At 37.0% G+C, this 23338-nt stretch overlaps 1 protein-coding gene across 3 annotated transcripts in view; it reads left to right on the top strand.

Moving 5' to 3' along the window:
• The window catches only part of rad18 (RAD18 E3 ubiquitin protein ligase), a 91801-nt gene extending 69016 nt beyond the window's left edge, over positions 1 to 22785 (top strand). For 2 of the 3 annotated variants that reach the window (XM_007254375.4, XM_007254373.4), the window contains one exon: positions 22532 to 22785. In XM_007254375.4, coding sequence (XP_007254437.2) covers positions 22532 to 22559 — 28 coding nt within the window. In that variant the 3' untranslated portion in view covers positions 22560 to 22785. Of the gene's footprint in view, positions 1 to 7253; positions 7297 to 22531 lie in introns of all 3 variants that reach the window. The other variant, XM_007254374.4, reaches the window with a different exon arrangement.
• Positions 22786 to 23338: the final 553 nt, after the last annotated feature.

Below are 23338 nucleotides of genomic sequence, written 5' to 3'. Positions count from 1 at the left end.
CTGCTTTTGGATAACTTCTGGTGCAAAAGTTCAGTTTGGTTTGATGGCTTGTGATCATCTGTTTTCCTCTTGATTATATTCCAGAAGTTTTCAGTTTGGTAAAATCTTTTTTAATTTTTAAGTGGTCTCTTTTTTTTTTTTTGAGTTGTATATTGTGCTGCACATTCACAAAAATGAGTTTGTTTGTAACACTTGTGTAACACAGCATGGGCGACAACTGTATGGAATTGTAGATGTTTCTAATGGTGTTCTGTGATAACCAATCACAAGCACCTTGAATAGTCCTGCAGATACAATTCTTCATTACTGGCACTTTGACAGTCCAACTTAATTTGTGTTAATAAGATCCAGAAACCAGTGGCTCTACTGTTTCTGAAGGCACACTTCAACTTCAACTGTTTCAACAGTACAAAGTTCGTTCACATGCTGCTGCTCTCTCAAAATCTTGGCTTAAAAACACAACAATATGCCATGACCAGCTGCATCGCCAAATTCTCCCTCACTGAAAATGTTTTGGATGCTATTTTACCTGCTATCAATACTCATTTAAGATTATGGGGTTTAAAATGTGCCTTTCATGTTGATTTAATGATAACTAAGAAGTTTTTCATTCTGCTTAGGGACTCCTAAGTAGGAAATAACAAATGGAAAAAGTTCTGAAGGCCACTTTTTTAATCTTCTTCTGCAGTTTTGAGCACTTCTTTCATCTCCCAGGTCTGATTCACTGTTGGTTACTGTAATTTAATGGATACTCAAGTGCTTTTGATCAAGACATAAAGCACAAGCACTTTTGAAGTGTTCATTGGAGATACTGTATTGAAGTGGCAGTAATAATCCTGTTCATTACAGGACGACTGATGTGGGCACTGGCTCAAAGCTGACATGTTGTGGATTATGATTGAATGTACAATCCCCCTGAATTTCTCAATTCTGCGTATCATTGGCTGGTCTGTATGGATGAGTGCTGGGCTCTTTGCTACGACGGTTTTATGTCTATATTGACTGTAATGATGAATGTCTGGCAAACTTCAACAATCATACAGTGTTCTGTTTTTTAGTTCTCTTAAAAGTACAGGGATTCTTTACTTGCATCTCAGGTAGTGTTCTGTCTGTAAAGCTTAATAGTTTTCTGTGTGATTTCCCTCCTATGTGGATGAAAAGTGCTTTATTTGTGCTGTCTTTCATAATGACCAGTACTATTGAAGGGCCAGAGGATCGAGCGTCACTAACTGACTAAAAACAAAAAACTACCTTGCCATGGATTTTAATGTTACCCCCTCTTGTGCTGAATTAAAGACCTGGTAGTAAGACTGTTCTGCCTGTTATATGTTTGGACTAAATTGAGTATATAACATTTGATATCTGAAGGGAATTTATATTTATGTTTGTATTATATAATTATTAGGGCTAGGTAATATATGTAAATATATGTGTGTGTGTGTGTGTGTGTTGCTATTTATAGGTATATGTTTGAGTAAAATGAACATTGTTGTTTTATTCTATAAATTACAGACAACATTTCTCCCAAATTCCAAATAAAATCTTGTCATTTAGAGCATTTATTTGCAGAAAATAAGAAATGGCTGAAATAACAAAAAGATGCAGAGCTTACAGACCCCAAATAATAAAAAAAAAAAACAAGTTAATATTCATAAAGTTTTAAGAGTCCAGTATTTCAATCAATATGTGGTGGAATAACCCTGGTTTTTAATCACAGTTTTCATGCATCTTGGCATGTTCTCCTCCACCAGTCTTACACACTGCTTTTGAATAACTTTATGCCACTCCTGTTGCAAAAAATCAAGCAGTTTAATGATCTTCCTTTTTGATTATGTTCCAGAGGTTTTCAATTTGGTAAAATTACAAAAAAATCATAATTTTTTAAGTAGTCGCTTATTTTTTTTTCCAGAGCTGTATATATTACAAGACAAAATAAAAGAATGAGAACAAAATGCCATATCTTAAAATCATACAGGTCACACAGTTTAAAATCAGTGTGCCATTTTATTCCAAAAAAAGAAGGCAATTTACTGAACCAGTGAAATACTAAAAAAGAGTGCTATTATTACTATTATTATTATTAGTAGTAGTAGTAGTAGTAGTAGTAGTAGTTGTAAAATGTGACTTAGTATTTATAAATATACTGTATGCTGTGTTTTTAGTGTCACAAATAAAAATACTAATATGTTAACATAAGTCTGTAGCTTGTTAAGGCTTTTGTGATTTCAAATCACATCATATCACTAGGGGTGTTCAAAAATAGATCGAAATATCTTGATCTTTTTTTGTTTTGCGATACTGTACTAATTTTGAATTATTAGTTTATTTTACATGTAAATATTGGTATCAGACAGTGGTTGTAATGTTGAATTGTAACCCCTTTAATGTGGTACATATGAATACACAGCTTATATATGTGCTGTTTATACATCACCATTTCTCTCAAGCATATGTACCAAGACATCCCCCAGCCCTACTGGACGTCTGAGGTAGTATCTACTTTTTCAGACAATTTATACCCAGGCCAGTGGTATCCTGCGTAATTTCCAGTGCTTCATACTTGGATTATTTTTGTTGCTGCAGTAAGGAAATCCACTGATGTCAGAAATGTATAAGAAAATGTTGTTTTTAAAAATGTGAAAATGTGTGTGGGGGGTGTTTGACATTGAATGTCAAGGACCTGGACTGTTTTCCTTTCAATGCTGTTGATTTATTGTACTATTTCATCTATAATCATTTCTAACTGTCTCCTGAACGACCTTCCAATCTGACCTTCCTTGTTTTGCCTCAGAACAGCATATCTGTAGTAATTATGCCCAGTAAATATTTAGGAATTGTAAATCCTGTGGACACTACTCTGCTCCGGATAGGTCAGCTTTTATTCGCTTGCTCTCTTAGAGTCTGACAGAGAAGCTTCAGCCTGTTTTTTCTGCTTTGTCTGTTTTAGTGCTTTAGGTTGATGTTTGCTCTGGATGCACAATTCTAGGAGCTTTAATTTTGTATATAACCACTTTAGAAGGTGGTCAGAAAACCCATTTTGTCCTCTTTTTCTTCCCTATCTCGTGTTTCCGTCTTTCCTCTCTTTTCTATTTGTGATCATTCTGAACACTCTTGCTATCTTCATCCCAAATCCACTCTGTCTGGGAGTTATTTCCATGATGATTTTAGTCTGCTTTGGAATTGAATAGAAAACTGTTTCTTAAAATTCATACTAAATTGCTGAACAGCCTCAATCTTAACTCTGACACACACACACACACACAAATTCAGCTGGGTCAGGGCTGAGTAATTACCCTCATGATCTGACCTTAAAAAGATTCTCAGCTCTGTCCTTCTATAATGAAAGAAAGTTATTGAGGGCGTTCAGCACTTTAAGATTTTCAATCTGTGCGCCGGAATATAGTTACATTCATTTGAACCAAGTAGACTTTTGCTTTATATTGCTCTTTTATAAACGGCAGATTTGCACACTTGTTTCCCTTCTCACCAATCTTTCTTCTTTTCTTTCTCCCTCTCTCTCTTTTTGGCCAAATAATCAGAACTGAAATGTTGAATATTGTGTTTTAGTGTTTCTAAGCCAACTACATTCAGTACTCAAGATCTATAAGCTTTAGAAATAAATAGTCCTATAGTTTTAACTAAAAAGTCACTGTATAAAGGCTTTACATTTCTCCGTTAGATCAATTTCTTATAGGTGTGGGTAATATTTGGGAATACTGAATAAATACCGAAATAAATCCCTATAAAGAACATTCAAATCATCTACAGTCTTCTGTGAAAGTATTGGGTGGGGGGTACCGAGTGGTCCAGTGGTCTTACTGCAAGTGCTGTCAAAATGATTGGGAGAGTGCTCGTTTGAATCCCGGTCATGCAGCTTGCCAGAGAGCACAATTGGCCTTTTGGGGTGGGTAGATGAGGACCTTTCCCCTAAAAAACAGTATTTGATGGACAAGGTCTAGTTCTTTATTTTCCTGAAATTGACAGTTTCAATTTTTATGTCCTTTGTCTGTCTAGATCTGATAACCATCTTTTAATAGGCCTGGCAATATGACCAACAAAACATATCTCTATATAATTAAGAGAATTTGTAATATATGATACAGTACAGTAAAAAAAATAGAATAAATAATAGTATAATCTTAAAGTATCAGTATTTGTAACAATAAAAATACACCATGCTGGATATTCAAGTCGTAAGTATCAATTGCTGTCTTTGTAATATTTTTCTGTAAACTGCACTGGATTGTGTTTTTTTGTGTTTTTAAGACTGTATTTCTACAACATAATCATTACTCTGTTATGTAATTCCTTCAGGAACTGAACCATTTCTATACTAACGGCCCCTGAATTTCCCCCCTGAATGCAATCGCACACAGGTGGTAACGTGTAGCAGATGCAATACTGCAATATTGTCATTATTTAATATCTGTATATTTCCAAGCCCTAAATTAGAAAATGGCGCCATCTATACACTTATGGCTTATCTATACATGTATGTTTGCAAATTCTCTTGATTACAGCGTGTTTATGATTTGAATCTTGTACTAATGCCTCAGTATTTCTGTTCTCAATGTGCTTTTTAGAGCTGTGGATTGATGTGGATGTTCTTCACCCCTGCCCTGGGGAGGTTGTTTGTAGCATCACTGGCTGTTGTTTTAGAGTTTTTCTTCACAGCTCCCACAATGTGTCATCAACTGCTGTTATTTCTCTTGACGGATCTCTTCCGTGTCTGGTTGTTACTACATCAGTGGCTTTGATTGATTTTAGCTCTTTTCTTCACATCAAAACGACTTGCTTTTCTTTTATAGACAGCTCACTGCTCTTTATGTTGGTTCAGTCTTTTTTAACAGTATCCAGTATTCACAGGCAAAATCCAGGACAATCTACAAGAGTAGATTTCTTGTGGGCAGTCTTGTAGGACAGGCCTGAACAACAGGAAGCACAGATCATCCACATGTTTAACATAGTTTTTTTTTTTTTTTTTATGTTTTCTAATGTTTTATATTCAACTTCAAATCTCAAGTGTACAGCAAGTATGAAATAACTTTGTCTTTGAGAGGAGAGTGTATATTATATTTACCATGTGCTGGATTTTGGTATTGGTCCTATTTTTTTTTTTGTTCATGATCATATCATGTATATTTTGCCTGTATGAAGCTGCAAAAAAAAAACTAAAAATCTAATACTTTGAAGTGCTTGCATGTTTTACTTGTCTTTTTGGCCGTGAGGAAGGCAAAGGAATTTTTTTCATTTTTTCTTTGTTTTCCTCTCTTTCCTGTTGCACCACCTCTCCTTTACCCCAGTGTCAATGTCTCCCGCTCACCTCAGTGCCTCCAGCTTGACAATTTCCTCACTTTGTCCATGGCTGACTGGTGGCTTATTGTATCTGTGTGCTTTTCATTAGTGGAACACCCTTCTGTAATCATCTCTTCTGAACCCTCTCTCTCTCTCTCTCTCTCTCTCTCTCTCTCTCTCTCTCTCGCTTTTGTTCTATCGTCCACACTCTCTCTCACTTTCTCTCGTACTGGCTCACTCTCTCTGGCTCTCCTCTGTCCTCCACTTTTGTCTACACTCTATCTAGACGGCTGATAGTGGTGATCAGGGTATGGTTGGAGTATGGAAACGGCTGATAGTGGTCAGGAGGGTAGGGTTGGAGTATGGAAATGGCTGATAGTGATCAGGAGGGTAGGGTTGGAGTATGGAAACGGTTGATAGTGGTCATTAGGGTAGGGTTGGAGTATGTGAACGGTTGATAGTGGTCATTAGGGTAGGGTTGGAGTATGGAAACGGCTGATAGTGGTCAATAGGGTAGGATTGGAGAATGGAAACAGCTGATAGTGGTCAGGAGGGTAGGGTTGGAGTATGGAAACGGTTGATAGTGTTCATTAGGGTAGGGTTGGAGTATGGAAACGGCTGATAGTGGTCAGGAGAGTAGGGTTGGAGTATGGAAACGATTGATTGTGGTCAATAGGGTAGGATTGGAGTATGGAAACAGCTGATAGTGGTCAGGAGAGTAGGGTTGGAGTATGGAAACGATTGATAGTGGTCATTAGGGTAGGGTTGGAGTATGGAAACGGCTGATAGTGGTCAGGAGGGTAGGGTTGGAGTATGGAAACGGTTGATAGTGGTCATTAGGGTAGGGTTGGAGTATGGAAACGGTTGATAGTGGTCATTAGGGTAGGGTTGGAGTATGGAAATGGTTGATAGTGGTCAGGAAGGTAGGGGTGGAGTATGGAAACGGCTGATAGTGGTCATTAGGGTAGGATTGGAGTATGGAAATGGCTGATAGTGGTGATCAGGGTAGGATTGGAGTATGGAAACTGCTCATAGTGGTCAGGAGGTTAGGGTTGAGGTATAGAGAGCTCTGGTAGGGGTAGCTAGGTTTGGGGTATGAAGAGCAATGATAGAGGTCATTGATAGTGGTCAGGAGGTTAGGGTTGAGGTATAGAGAGTTCTGGTAGGGGTAGCTAGGTTTGGGGTATGAAGAGCAATGATAGAGGTCATTGATAGTGGTCAGGAGGTTAGGGTTGAGGTATAGAGAGTTCTGGTAGGTTTGGGGTGTGAAGAGCATTGATAGTGTTCTGGAGGGTAGGGTTTGGGGCATGGAGAGTTCTGGTTGGTGTCAGTAGGGTAGGGTTGGGGTATGGGGGATGCCGGTAGGGATCAGTAGGGTTTGGGTATAGAAAGTTCTGGAAGAGGTAGGTAGGTTTTTGGTATGGAGAGTACTGGTAGTGGTCAGTAGTGTTTGGGTATGAACTGCTTTAATCAGGTGGAACCTTCCTGTTCTTTCTTTTTAGGCAGCTAGAGTTTTTGAGTCTGCTGGTTTCTATGGCAAGACTGTGGAGAATCATTTACAGAGTCAGAACGGAACGGCCTGTCTCTTTCTTGCTCACTGGAATTTTTCACTGTGTCATAGTATCTCTATTAAATCTTTGTTGTATGTTGTCATTGTTTACGAGCCATGATTGAGCCTCAAGGCTGTAAAACTCTTGCTAAATGATACATTGTTGAAAATAGTATTTGCGTAATGGAAAGCTGCATACTGGAATAATTTGAAATATGCTTGTTGTATTCTGTTGGATATTTGAGAGCTTTGAAGAGTAAACTTTCTAAACAAATGATTTCTTCTGTGTTCCATCAATTTACTGTTTTCACCTTCTACAACATCTTTTAAAGCTTACCGTGTGTCAGTGTTTTAATCTGTTTGCACTTCATACAAAATGCTAAATAAAGTCTTTGGTTTTGTGTTGTAGCTCCATTTCTGATGTTTTCAACTGAAGAATAGAAGCTTCCTGTGTAAGTGATTCTTTATCTGCTATTCAGTGTTACATAATGATAGTTACAAAAAGCTGTGTTATTAAATCTGTAATAGTAATAATACACTTCCTGGCCAAAAAACAGTATGTGCTGAAAGAATGAGGTCAGCTTACTACCTGAATATACTGAATATAGACCAAGTTATTCCATCAATGGATTTTTTTTCTTCCTGATGACACTGACACATTTCAAGATGACAAAATCAGGATTCATGGGGCTGGAATTGTGAAAGAGTTCAGGTTCAGGCAGCATGAGATCATCATTTTCAAACATTGATTGTTCACCACAGAGTCCAGATCTTAACCCCATTGAGAATCTTTGGGATGTGCTGGATGGAGAAGACTTTGCGCAGTGGTCAGACTCTACCATCATCAATACTGCTGCAAGATCTTGGTGAAAAATAATGCAACACTGGATTGAAATAAATCCTGTGACATTGCAGAATCTTATTAAAAACAATGACACAGCGAATGTGTGCTGAAATCAAAGCTAAAGGCGGCCCAACAAAATATTAGAGAGTGTTACCTTTTTTTTTTTTTTGACCAGGCATTGTATTAATCTACTTAAAGACATATTTATTGTTATTAGGAAAAGCACTGAAATGAGCCTCCGCAGTGTTTTTTTTTTGTGTGTTGTTTTTGTTTTTTTATTATTACTAACAGCCAGGTATGTAATGCTAACTTAATGCTAACTGAATGTAATGCTAACATTTTTCTGAGCTGGATTACTTGCTTTGAGTTGATGACAGACATAAGTGCTTGTCTGTGTCTTTATACTAGCTTGTAGCTATCAGGAGCCTTTTTGTCTGATGTCCTTTTGGTGCTGTTTTCATGTGTTTCATGCTTGCCGGTTTTTTCAGAACTTACTCTCTCTACACTGGAATGAACTGTTACTTGGCTCTTAAACTTTCCTCCTCCAGAGTTTGTGAATGAAGTCTCGGAGTTTAGCCAGTTGTTCACTCAATCCATTTGTGCTGCTGTACCATGTGGAGTGATTATGGCCTTCTTGTGAACTGTCCAGATGGAATGAAATGGGCCTCTTTTGATGGAGCGATAGATACCTCTCGTTCAGTGCAGGTCACCAAGGAGTCAGTCGTTTAGGAATGATCTGCTTTTTGTTGAATGCCTCAAATAACTTCATTTTTTTGTTTTTCTTATATTAAAGCACATTTTTTCTCTGACTTTTCTCATGTAGCTTGGCAAAAAAAAAAAAACATATCCTATTTTAACACTGTAACACATTTATTACATTATTATTCTTACACATATCTTAAAAGACAGTGCTGATATCCTCTCTTGGAAGTGGCCTGTTCTATAACTGAACTGAAATGTACTGAATTATCATTTTAACTAAAATACAGTTCTCCCTTCAAAGGCACCCTTAACTTAAATCTGTCTTAATTATAGATGCACTGAATAAGTCATTTTGTTCAGTTTTGACCAAAAATGGTTATTTTTCGCACTACAAGGCGCGCAATCAGTAAACGTTTATTCTCTGGTCTATTTTCATACATAAGTAAACACTGTTATTCTTTAAAAACCTTTAAAGCCAAAGATATTATTCTACACAGATTCATCTCCTGAAAACTGTTTATTTGGGTGAGAAAAACCACATCCTTTTATTTACAGTAGGCTGAGATTTCCAGGTTTCCACTATAGCTGGGTAAGCAGTATGATCATTAGCAGCTAACCGCTAGTGCTAGTCTTGGTTAGCGGCTACTAGCGGCCGCCTGACAGAGCTACACTGAGAAACCCTGTATGTTCCTGTAAGCCAGGGCGATATTAGCAAGCGATTTGTTCCACGTGGCTTGTTTTAACAAGTAATACTTACGACTGAATGCTTGAAGAGGTGCATAGCGTGGTTAGCAGCTAATGCTAATACTGCTCCAGCAGTGCTAGCCAGGGTTAGCAGCAGACTACATGCCGATAATACTCACCTCTGAACTGCAAAAGAGCTAGTGCTTCAAGCTAGTGCTGGAGAACTAAACTGAAACTCCTGTATGATCCCATAGGGTCTTTCATACAGGCTCTTTGACATCCTAATGTAACATTAATAAGATAACCAGTGCAACCAGTGGCCCTGCCTTTTCTGAATGCACTCTCTAGTGCACTCTAGTGCAACAGGTCAGTGCTCATCCACTTACTGCTGCAGTCTCAAGAGTTTACCTTACAGACGCAAACGCTGTACCATGGCCAGATACATCATTTTATTAATGTACCTCAGATTAAAAATGTGTGAAATTCTGTTTAATACTTGTTATTTGAGCTGCATTGAATAGATGATTGCAGGACAACATTGTGAACCTCTACAACTTCATGCTGAGAAGTCTATGTGTAGCTCAATATAGAACGCCCATGTCAGTCTACATTTTTAGTCAGTGTTAAAGGAGAACTCTGGTGTAAAATTGACTTTGAGTGTAGTAAAACATGATTAAAAAGTACTAACCTTTGTTAAATAGCCCCCCTCTGCTCTCCTACAGCTTTCGGAAATACAGTAGTTTTGTGCTTTTTGCCCAGCACTCTGTACAACAGTCGTATCGGGGTATATTTTGCCCCGAAAAAATTGCTTTTTACACACGCTAGCCTGAGCTTCGGGAGCCGACAACACTGTACTGATAATAACATAGATATGTATACATGCTATGTGTATACATATGTATACATCCTGGCTGCTACGCCAGGAGGAAGGCTGTGCGGAGTCTATGTATATATGTCTGTAATTAACAGTGATGGCGGCTCCCGAAGCTGAAGCTTGTGTAATGGGATGTAAACAGTGGTTTTTAATAAACTTCTTGTGTAATTTTTGAGTTATTAATGCATTGTTTTAGATGTTAGGGCTTTCTGGATTCTTTCAAAGAGGTGTGGAGCTACTTTGAGCCTGGATAACGGTGTAAAAAGCAATTTATCTGGGCAAAATATGCTCTGCTGGGCAAAAAGCACAAAACTACTGTATCTCAGGGAGCTGTAGGAGAGCAGAGGTGGGCTATTCAACAAAGGTTAGTACTTTTTTTTTTGTCATATTTTGTTTTTTAATCATTACTACACCAAAAGTCAATTTTACATTGGGGTTCTCCTTTAATATTGGTCTTTTTTTTTTTTGGTAATATTTGTGATCATGAGCCAACATTGTATAATGGAAAGCTACTAATTAAAAAAGATAATAAAAAAAATTAACTAGTAAATGAAATGTGGTTGCATGGGTTTGCTGTTTTGTTTAAATTTGTTTAAATCAAAGATCACTTGTTAATTGGTGTAACTCATTGAAAAGAGGTTAAAATTTACATTTAAGCCAATCGAGAGCAGGAATCCTCTTGTCGGGGGCGGGAGTAGATAAGGCCTTGATATGAAAGCACAGCATTCATGGTTTTCATTGTCGGGTGTTTGAATCTGTTTGCAGTTATCAGTGCGGATATCACTCTGGGGAATATCTATAGTTCATGTTGTTATTTCAGAACCAGTACACCCAGCTGTTATTATATAAGTGGCTGCAGGTTTTTGATACCTAACCAAAAAATTATATAAATTATAGTAAGTCACTGAAACATTGTCCTGAATTCCTTTGTCCTTCTGTGACCTCAAGTCAACCACATGGAGCATTACAACAGATTTCCAGTGTGGACTGATTCAGCCTGTGAGCTTTCAGTTTAGAGATCCCTATAGGGCCTCCGTATGGCATGGAATAATTATAATTGACAAGCATTAGCTTTAAGACATGCCATAAGGCAATTCATTATCATTTCTATTCAAATGATGTAGCTACCATTTGCATTAAAATTCACTCCTAATTCAAAAAAGAAAGGTTGCATCCAAAAAAGTGTCGGATTGCAATGCTGCTCAGAAGGAATTTCCAAAAGTCAAGTTCTTGAGACTGCACCAGTGTGTGGACTAGCATCGTTTCGTTGGAACAGCACACTAGAAAGTGCATTCAGAGATGCTAGGGCTACTGGTTGCATGACCTTAGTGTTGATTGTAGTGTTGGGCTGCTAGAGTGCCTTTAATGAAGACTTTATAAATTAATATGGAATATTCATCTTAACACTACATTAGGTCTTTTTATTTCTTGAGTGTCTGTATGTAAAAAATGAATTGGGGCCCTAAAAAAAAGATTGAGCATGCATAGGCCTGTCGCGATAATTAAGTTATCGACTTACCGTATGATATATTTTTTAACCGCGATCATTTTTGCCGTCGATAACAGCCATCGGGTCTCCGCGCGAGTTTGTTTACATTAGAACGCTAGATTTCTAGTGCTGCTCTCTCACCGGCTCTCTGTCTGAGGCCAAGTTGAATCTGTCAGACAGCAAACTGCACCAAACACGCGCGTGCGCACTTACACAGCGGAGAGTGTGTGGAGATGTGTTAGCTGGCGAACGTATTCGAGTGTCTGACAGTTACATTAAAAAATTAATTTATAGCAGGAGCTATGGCTGAGCCATCTGTGATCATATGGACACGTGTGTTTTTGAGCTAATGTGTGTTTTACAGCATATGCTGTACGGTGGCTTAGTGGTTAGCACGTTCGCCTCCCAGCACTGCGGTCTTGGGTTCAAGTCCCTATCTGGGTGGAGTTTCCATGTTCTCCCCGTGTCTGCGTGGGTTTCCTCCGGGGACTCCGGTTTCCTCCCACAGTCCAAAAACATGGAGACCAGGTATTATCATTTATCTCAATAATTTCTGGGACAATATATCGTCCTGAAATTTTTTAAACGTGACAGGCCTAAGCATGCACAATATGATTATTCTCAATGTTGCTGAATATTTTATTGTGTTTTGGACCTGAATGGATCTGTTTTTTAGTATAGGCTCGCCATTATGTTTATGAAACCTATAAAGACTATAGATAATAGTATATAGAATTATAGTAAAGATATAGTATATAGAAATAGTACTATAGAATATAGTAATGCTGGCTTTGCGTTTAAACCGGCTGCTCTATGAGAATGAAGTGAATGCTCACTGTCACTCACTGGTTCTGAAGAGCTGTGTGTGACTGATGGACTGTAGGAAAGGAATGATTTGCGTTTTTTTTTTTACATGCACAAGTTTTTCATCCATGAGACAGCTTATCTGCAGCCTTCAGCCAGTGTCGTAATAAAGCAATAAGCCATAAAAATGACAGCATGCAATATGAGGAAACAATTAATTTGAATAATAATATGAAGACGAAAAAGAGGAAAAACAGAAGATGTAGCCCTTTGTTCAAGAAATCTGGTTTCAAAGCAACAATGGCTTTGGAATGGTGTCAAATTTCTTACAGGAAATTAAGAAAAAATGTTGCCATTTCATTAGATTTTTGTTGTTTGTCACAATCATTAAGCTGCACCAGTCATTCCAATAGTTAGAAAACATATTTACTGAAAACTTGTGTAGTAATTATAATGATAATGCGGATATTCTGTTAACCCCTAATTGGATTCAGTTGGTAACACAAGTTTGGATTAAATACTAATTTTAATATTTCTGGCTTGGAAAATATTCTGGTTACATTATTTACTGTGTATCTTTGGTAAATCTAGCTCATATTTTAGACCTATTGAAAGTATTATTTATTAGGTTCATCATCAAAAATCGTTTTAGCATCCAGAATGAAGTATCTGATTGAAATGCAAAGGTTACCAGAAACAATAAACTTTAGATTTTAGATTGATATGGGCAAAATGTATTGATCTACACATACAGAAGTAGTGTGTAACCCACTCAGTACAGTGGTTTCTTATGATGTTCTTTGATGACCCATCCCATGCAACTTAAAACTTCCTGATAGATATTCCTTCGGGACGGAGGTGGATTGTTAAAAGCTCATTAAATAGCATCCCACAGCTAGGTCTGGGGATGAGGCTAGCCATGGCAAGCTTTTGAGATGGCAGCGGTATGGGAAGAAGCATTGTCCTGTGGTTATAGTATGGAATTCAGAAAATGTAGGGTCATTGTTTGCTGGATCTTATTAATGCAACTTTGGATGAACGCTGTGATTAAAACCAAAGGTACAAATAAAACAGATTTAATTGATTTAATTAAGTAAGTTTTGCTCTTTTTAATGTGAGCTCTAAGAAAGTGACCACAGAACAGTCTGACCATTTGTTTTCATTAAAATACAGCTCTGGAAAAAAAATGAGACCACCAGAGTTTCTGAATCAGTTTCTCTGATTTTGCTATTTATAGGTTTATGTTTGAGTAAAATGAACATTGATTTTTACTTTATAAACTACAGACAACATTTCTCCCAAATTCCAAATAAAATATTGTCATTTACAGCATTTAATTGCAGGAAATGAGAAATGCCTGAAATAACAAAAAAGATGCAGATCTTTTAGACCTCAAATAATGCAAAGAAAATAATTTCATATTAATAAAGTTTTGAAAGTTAAGAAATCAATATTTGGTGCAATAAGCCTGGTTTCATGTTCTTCTCCACCAGTCTTACACATTGCTTTCAGATCATTTTATGCCACTCCTGGTTCAAAAACCAAGTTCAGCTTGGTTTGATGGCTTGTGATCATCCATCTTTCTCTTGATTATATTCCAGAGGTTTTCAATTTGGTAAAATAAAAGAAACTCATAATTTTTAAGTGGTCTCTATTTTTTTCCAAGCTGTAGACTTAGGTTAGGTTAGATAAATGATTTATATGAATTGACTGTAATAATTTAGTTTTTTAACTAAATTAGTCTTTCTATATTCACTTAGGTGTTATATGGCAATCTGTAGCCATTCCAGGGAAATACAGGGTGGTATGTAGGCTCCGCTGTGTGCAGTTAAAGTATGTTTTATCTAGAAACAAATCACTGACTCCTTATAGCAGCATCTTTGAAAACTCAAGATTCCATGAAGCCATTATTATGTCAGTAAATTCCACTGTGTATTAATGCTATAGGTTGGGCTTTAATGGTAATGGGAATGGAGGGGAAAGTCTGTGGGCCAATTTATTAGAGAGTTGTCAAACATGTATGACACACACACTTACACACACAAAATTCCCAGCATGCCTTTATGTGGACATGTGAGTGAAATTCCAATGATGGAATTTTGTTTTCCTCGTCAGTGTAGTATACATGTCTGGATCTCTGACTGTGAGAGAACGTGTATCTGTAAAGTAAAATCATAGGAGCCTCTTCATGGAACAGTAAGTGATTCCATATGCGAGGCTCCTGGGTGTTATGGAGACTGTAAAGCCCCTCTTTCACTGGAGGGAAGATTCAGTGCCCCTCCTGAGTTGCTTGTTGTCTCTGCCCTCTCTTGCTCATGCTCAAGCAGAAAATCTATGCTGATTAAATTAAAGTTGCGTTAACATTGTCTTTCTGAAATGGGACCTTTTAAAAAGATTCACATTATACAGTACTGGGCAAAGGTACTGTATATATTTTCATCTATTATATATTACATTACATTACATTACATTATATTTGGCAGACGCTTTTGAGCAAAGCGACTTACAATAGTGAAGAACAACAGTAATGGAAGTTAAAGGTGAAAACATCTTTAGAAAGGGCCTAAAGGAGGTCAAAGGTAAATAATGGGATGCAGGAGTGAAGGAGGGGAAGAAGGAAATGAGGTTAGAAGTAGTTAGTGTGTTAGAGGTGTTAAGAGAGTAAGTGCTCTTTGAAGAGCTCTGTCTTCAGGAGTTTCTTAAAGATAGTGAGAGATTCTCCTGATCTGGTAGTAGAAGAAAGTTTGTTCCACCATTGGGGAACTCTGTATGAGAACAGTCTGGATTGCTTTGTGTGAATATATCAAATATATCAATATCAAATTTGATTTGATATAGATATACTTGATATTAGAGGTGTGCCATATCACATCGTACGCGATAATATCGCCAACATTTTTGAATATTGTGAACGATATTATACCCTGAAATATCACCCACCCCTAATTATCACATCAGGATACTACTTTTGTGGTTGTTTTAAGCAAAAACAAATTCACACTGTTTTCATTTCACATTATATATCTACTAAAAACAGATTATATCTGTTCAGTATCATTTATTTTACTTTAATACTGGATATATGGAGATATATGGAGTGCATTATTAGAATCATGACATTATGAATCATTGACTTCTGTTACAAATCTGCTAAAATTCTTGTTTTTTTTTTAAATATCTTAGTTAGAGGTGTGCAATAGCATATTGTATACAATAATAAAATTTAAGTTTTGTTTTGTTGCAGTACTGTAGTTTTTGTCATATCACCAGTATACGATAAGTATCGTTATCGTGATAATACCATGAAATATCTTGATATTATTTTATGGCCATATGGCCCACCCCTATTAGATATATATAATGTTTGTGTGTTTAAAAAGTTCTCTGTCTGCCTTTTTTAGACACTTGCTGTTTTTTTAATAAAATAAAGAAAATGTTTTGTAGATTGCTTCACAGAAAACATATTAAATCCTAAACACCGAAGACTGGCTTTCAGTTTTACAAAGACATTTGACAGGATTTTTTACTTGTGATGGGCCAATCCACTTATTTTTCTTTTTTTTTAGTTTGATCCAATTCTGACAGAGGACTTCTAATACCGATACAGATTCCAATACAGACTGGAATCTGGATCAGAAACTGAAACAGCCCTAAAGAGTGAATAGAAATATCGGACCATACAGCTCTGGGGGAAAAAAAAAAAAAGAGACCATTTTTACACCAGAAGTGGCATTAAGTTATCCAAAAGCTGTGTGTAAGATTAGTGGAGAAGATGCATAAAAACTATGATTAAAACCAGGGTTATTCCACCAAATATTGATTTCTAAACTCTTAAAACTTTATGAATATGAACTAGTTTTCTTTGCATTATTTGAGGTCTGAAAGTTCTGCATCTTTTTTTGTTATTTCAGCCATTTCTCATTTTCTGCAAATAAATGCTCTAAATAACAATATTTTTATTTGGAATTTGGGAGAAGTGTTGTTTGTAGTTGCTAGAATAAAACACCAATGTTCACTTTGCACAAACGTATACCTATAAATAGCAAATTCAGAGAAACTGATTCAGAAACTGAAGTGGTCTCTTAATTTTGTCCAGAGCTGTATATCGTTAAAGGATTAGATCAGATCAGAGAGTCAAATTTTTTTTCACCTACTGGAACACAAGTGCTGTCTTTGAAGTTGAGTTCTATTTTGTCCGTCTTATTTATTTTTTTCCTCAATAAGAGCAAATCCTTTCAGACCCACAGCATTGACCCGCACATCGTCTTACAGGTACAAGATTGACAGAAGCACCTGTGGGATTTTTTCAGATGTAAAGCGAACATGAAGGTTTTTTTTTCTCCTGTTTCTCACAGATGAAAGCTTTTAGTGATGTTCATCTGCTGGAGGTTTATCTTTAGTGCTCTGCAAAGAGTTACGTGATTATTTTGATTGACAGTAAAATGTTGTAAAATCCTTACTATTTATAAAAAATAAAAAATAAAAAAAAAACAGTTTGACTGCAACATAAAATTAACACTACACTGAGGAACCCTGAGTGTTACAGTAACCCAGGGTGATATTAGATCACGGTTCGGACTAGCACTTAGCTAGTTAGCGGGTAATGTGCTATTGTGCTGGAGAACTAACCTATAGAACTAAACAATAATGCTGTGCTTTAGCGGAGTGGCTTTGCTGCTCCTTATGACCTGACTGGTTTAGTTCATACATAAGGAGCACCAGATTATGAGACACACTGACTTAAATGTATTTTAAGTGCACCTTATTGTGTGGAAAAATACGGTACTCAAACTTTTTTTTAAAGTGTTTAGAGATCATATTTTTATTTGTTTTGTTATTAGGCTGGGATGCAAAATAGCCCTGCTTATGTCTGAAACTAATGCATTTTTAATTGCTCAGGAGAATTAGAAACCCCTTCAGATAAGTAAGATCTGTCGAATTTATTCTCTATAAAGATCAGTGTGTAAGTATTTGCACATGCGTTGTAAATACATGAATACATAAATAACAATGTTGCCACTGCATTATTTAATCTAGTATTTCGTGAGAGGACTTAATCAGCCTGCTATTTTTATAAGCGCACATACTCTGAGGGGGCTGCTCACTTATTCAGTGACTCATCCAGTTCCCCCTCACCTTTTCATCATTCAGCTTGTGTCCCCCTCTGAAGAAAGCTCTGGATTAGAGAGCTCAAGGACAAACACTGTTTATGCATGTACATTTTGATGTGCTGTGTCCCTAACTCTGCCATCTCGCCTGACAGAAGTCCTTGGCCCGTGATGACTCCTGTTCAGGCTATGAAGCCACCTCAAAGCCTCCTCCATTTCAGACAGGACCAATTCATTCGTTTCACTTGTTAGGGCCTGCGCTGGAAGACATTAGGATCAGTGGACTTTGCTAAAGCGTTGCAAATACGCCGCAAATAACACTGAACGAATCGTCCGGACCTGCGGAGGAGCGCTGTTGTTACGCTGCTTCAAATGGTCACAAGCGGCACCACCCCTCTGGCTGCTTTGCGACTGAGATTAATAGTCTCTGTGTCCAGTTTCCCCCTGAGGAATGGCTCTCGGGCATCTCTAGCTGCTTCAATGGAATGAAAACATATGGCTGAGCCCCTGTGCCTCCCTCTGCTAAAGCCCTTCTAATGAAATATGTGCGTCATCAATCCGCGAGTGCAGCAGGTGAGCGCACAGAGGCGATGTCACCTTCACAGTGTGGGTTTCTGTGGGTTCGCCTGTGTTTTCACTGGTCACCTTGTTGACCGCGCACAGCAGCCCAGTTGACCAGCACCTTCTCTCTCTCTCTCTCTGTGTGACCAGCATCTATTTTCAGCTCAGTTCAAGATCAAACAGTGCTCTGTGCAGTTTCTCCAAGTTCCTCAGTTTTCTTTTTCATGTAGAAGTAATGCAAAGGCCTGTTTTCTTTAGTCAATAAATAACCATATATCAACTACTATTTCCCCTTTTGAGAGAAACCTTTTTCATCTTTTACAATATAAAACTAAAATATGTTTTATTTAGACTTATATTTCCTCATTTATGAAGGCACCTAAAATAAAATAACTTAAAATAGTGAAGAATTCCTGAATTCTCCAAAAAGAGATAATTGGTTTATGTGGTATAAGTAATTCATGGAAAGGGCTCAAATAGTGTAATAGTCATTTGATAATGAATAGTTAATATTCAGGCTAATGTTAGGACTGTCAGGATCCCTCCAGTAAATACAGTTATTTGTTTTATTTGAGATTGATTGAAGTATTAATGTGCCGAGAAATGAATTGAAATATTCATTTCATTAAGTAAGTAGTGCATTAAGTAAACATATCATAAACAGCGCATGCTAGAAAAAGCACAGTAGTACCAGTCAAAAGTTTGGACACATCTTCTCATTCAATGTTTTTTTTATTTATTATTTTCTCCTACATTGTAAATGAATACTGAAGTAATCCAGACTATGAAGGAACACATAGGGAATCATGTAGTAACAAAAAAAAAGTGTTAAACAAACCAAAATACACTGTGAAGCATTTAGGTGCTGATCTTATCTGGGTGCTGTTAACTTGCAGTTTCTGAGGCTGGTAACTCTGATAAACGTATCCTGTACAACAGAGGAAACTCTTGCTCTTTCTTTTCTGGGGCATTCCTGATGAGAGCCAGTTTCATCATAGCGTTTTTGATGGTCTTTGGGACTGCACTTGAGGATACTTTTACAGTTATTGAAATTTTTTAGATCTCTTTAACATTACTCATAAAGAGCTATTTACTGTATACCTGTAACTCTACCTCTTCACAACTTTACAACTGATGCTCTCAAACACATTGACAAGAAATTCAAGTAATTAACTCTTAACAAGTTCAGCACAGCTGAAGCCATTCCAAATGACTCTAAAAAAAATATATATATTAATATTTCCATGTTTTTCTTCATAGTTTGGATGATTTTAGTATTAATCTACAATGCAGAACACTTTAAAATTTGACAATGTGTGCTAGAATTAAAGAACTAATGTATATCACATGGTTGTAAACATATGTACAGTTTTTATTTTTCATTGAGCGCATTGAGTAAACATCCAAAATGCAGGCTAAATAAAGTAAGTGACCCCTTAATTAGAATAACGCTTTAAACAATAATTTCCTGTATCTGCAAAGAAATAATATTTCTGGTAAGACTTGTGTGTTCAGCCCTCTATAGTACATTATATCTTGGTATGGTTATGGTCAGAACTCGTATGTATAGATAGGTTCTGCTTGTTCTCTTTGCTGATAAAGGTGAAGTATTTACGATCACGAAATCCATCAAATTGTGATGCTGCTGTCATTTTAAATCATCTTGTCTTTTGCACTCTGCGGAACTGTTTTATGAAAAGTATGAAAATAAATTTATTTTATTTTACATAAAAAGAATCAGCTCCAAGTTTAAAGGATATTTTATATCTGAGAGGAGATGAAGGAGTTGGTGAAATGAGGTGTCAACAAAAGTCAGACATAATCAGACTGAGAAAAAGGACTTGAACGGTATAATGACGCGATGAGATGAACTGTTGCAAAGTTGGCTCTCATACAAAATAAGAGGCTCACTTCAAACAATCCAGTGCAGTATCTGTTGCAGCAACATGAAAGGCTGCCTCAGAAAGCCAAGTCCTCACAAATAATGAAAATATGCCAGAGAAGAAGGAGTGCAGAATATGAAATGTATCAGTGTGTGAACCAACTGGGTATTAATAATGCCCTGTATAAAGCATTATACCTGTCGCAAGGTGTGATGTCCGTGTGCAGAGCTTGAGGACATATCTTCCCGGTGCCGGCACTATCTTCTCTTTTCCACCCGCTGCCTCCTACCCACTGTCTCCTGTGGTAGTTCCTTTCTTAAGCATGCCCCTTTGAATTGGCTTGCTTGAAACAGAAAGCCTGGAATGGTGTTGGCAGGTTATTGACCCAGAAGCGGCTAAACCTGGGCGTTGATTAATTTTGAAAAGTTTTTCTTAGGCGAGCCATGTGATTTGTCTCAGTATTCCACTATCTGTTAGAAGTGGTTGAGTGGAGAAAAGGCTCAAGGGCAAGGAGAAATGAGTGTTCTGTGGCTGATTTTCCTGAAAATTACAGAACTACTTCTAGTGCCTCGGGCATGAGATCATGTGTAATACCGTGCATGTTCATAATAAGCAAACTCCATGAAGCCAGTAGAGTTATGAGAGATGTGAGCACAGGTCGAGGCTTTAATTAAAAACACAATGTGGAAACAATGGGTGTAGGATAGGGGCAAAAAAAGAGACAAGAGAAAATGCTGTTGCTTATCCTGATATCAATGTGAAACAATAAATTGAGATCTCAAATTAATTTAAGCTCCTTTTAATGCTTTTTTTTTCCCCAGCACTATTTCTGATAGATAGATTAGATACTAATATGTTTAATAACTCCAGCAGCACTGCTGTCTAATACCATACATGTTTAATGATAAGCAGAGTACATGAAGCCAGTAGAGTTATGAGAGATGTGAGCACAGGTCGAGGGCTTTAATTAAAAACAGAATGTGGAAACAATGGGGTGTGCAATATGCACAAAAATGTGACAATCAAAAATGCTGTTGCTTATTTCAATATCAGTATGAAACAAGATAAATTAAAATCATAAATTATTTTAAGCTGCTCTACTGTTTTCAAGCACTCTAGTCTTTAGTCAGTGGTCTCTGGATTCTGCCCACAGGATGCAGTTGACTGGATATTTCTGATTGATGGATTAGATACTAAGGCGTTTAAAAACTCCAGCAGCACTGCTGTCTAATTCCATACATGTTTAATAATAAGCAAACTACATGAAGCCAGTAGAGTTATGGGAGATGAGCACATGTTTGAGGTCTTTAATTTACAACAGGATGTGGAAACATTAAGGGTTTACAATATGGGCAAAAAATGTGGCGTGTGGTAACACTGTTTTGCGTGTGGTAAGAATGGAGAGATTAGACCCCAATATTGATGTAAAACAAAGTAAATTAAGATCCTAAATTAATTTAAGGTCTTCTATTGTTTTCCAGCACTTTAGTCCTTCGTCAGAGGTATTATGATTCTGCCAAAATGACTGTGTATTTCTGATAGATGGATTATCAGAATGGATTAGAGGCGTTTAAAAACTCCAGCAGCACTGCTGTCTAATACCATGCATGTTCATAATAAGCAAACTACATGAAACTACTTATGAGATATGAGAGATGTAAGCACAGGTCGAGGGCTTTAATTAAAAACAGAATGTGGAAACTAAAAGCAAAACCAAATTTGCATCAATCCCTCCTGGTCAAATGAACTGCCAACAAGATGCTGTTGGCTGGATATTACTAAATGATAGACTAATCTAAGGTAAGCATTGACACTGAGGTGTTTAATAACTCCAGCAGCACATCTGTGTAAAATCATGCATGTTTTATAATAAGCAAACTACACAAAGCCAGTAGAGTTATGAAGGATGCAAGCTTAAGAACAGAATGTAGAAACACTATGGCTGTACGATATAGACAAAAAAACGTATGTGATTATGCTGTTAGATATCTCATTATCGATTTAAAACAAAAATCCTGAGATTCTTAATTAATCTAAGCTCATCTCAGGCTATTCTGCACTTGGCTTGGCTGCACTCGTTATTCCCAGGTTTAGAAAGAAGTGGTTTGGTTTGAGCTTTATCTCACTCTGTCTTGCTTTACCTCGCTCTGCCTTCAGCCTGGTTATGTCACATGAGCACAGTTTGCAGCATGAAAAGCTAAACATGGGTAATTGAATTGGAGTTTGCTGTTATTCACAGTGATAAAATATGAATAATCTCATAGCCCTAGGAAACAACATGGACTTCTCTACCTATAGTAAGATTCTGAGGTTTTTTGTTAGTGTTCAAGACCAGCTTCAGTCCACCCAAATCCCTACTGGTCAGCAGTCTCTGTGGAGACCCTGCTATTTACTCTGGTCCTGCCATTTAATTCTCATTAGGCTGGGCACTCTTTGTTTTCCCCCTGTGTGGAGGCTGGCTGCTTGCACTAACTTTGGAACGATTGAATAGCTTTTGGTCTGTGGAAAAATGAATATGATTAGAGCATACCGGTGTAATGAAATCACATTATAGCAATTATGCATTTAGATTCTGCTGGACGTGTAATTGAGCTCATTGTTCAGAGCAGATTTAATTTTTTTTCTTTTCTGCTTCTGCATAACGTTCGTCTCTCTTTGCTTATCTCTGCTTCTGCTCAATTAACCTGAACATTACTGTTAAGAGCCGTCAGCTCATTTCTCTGAATTTCTCTCTGCAGAATCCCGGGGAACGATCCAAGAGGCTAAAGCACGGCTGCAGGTCTCTGAGGAGTAATCAACACTGTACCGGAAACCGGACTCATTCATTCATGCAGCACTCAGTGGAAAATACCTGTGGGACTCACTCTGAAATGCATCATGCCGCTTTTATGTAATGATGACAGTTTTATGCAACAACGTGTATGTAATTTTCTTTGTTGTAGTTACCTGTTTTGTACATATGTTTTTAAAATAAAAGTGCTCGAAAACTCTACTCTTGTCCCAGTAAATGATGTCCATTAGAGGTTTAGCGATACACTTATCTCACGAGATGAGACTCGATATTGGGTTCACGAGAATAAAGAGATAAAAAAAATTTGGATTTTGTTTTTCCAAACTTAAAATGTAAGATTGAAAATATTGAATTCGACTGAAACTCACAAAATGCAAAACAAGTGATTTTTTAAATGTTTTTTTTTTTATTTTGTTTTTTTTTATTTTAATAATCTTGTAATGAATGTCAATTAAGTTTTTGCTCTGATTATAAATTAAGTTTAATTTATTACATGCAGTAAAATACAATGCAAAATATTGCAGCTGGTTTTACCATAAACCCAACAACTTCTCTCCTGTATGATCAGTCTCTTCAGAACCTTAAAACTATTGCCAGTATCCCCCCCAATGAGGGTTCTATACAGACCTGGCAACCTGAATCTCAAAGTGTTGCTTCTAGGAGTGTGCCATATCGTATTGCACACAATAATATTGCCTAATATCCACTAATTATCACATGAGAGTACTACTTTTTTTGTTCCTTTTTTTATAAA

Source organism: Astyanax mexicanus, chromosome 5 (genome assembly GCF_023375975.1).
Source record: "Astyanax mexicanus isolate ESR-SI-001 chromosome 5, AstMex3_surface, whole genome shotgun sequence".
In the NCBI taxonomy this organism is placed as follows: domain Eukaryota; kingdom Metazoa; phylum Chordata; class Actinopteri; order Characiformes; family Acestrorhamphidae; genus Astyanax; species Astyanax mexicanus.
The sequence above is the reverse complement of the archived record's forward strand: the minus strand, read 5'-3'. Positions and strand labels throughout refer to the sequence as shown.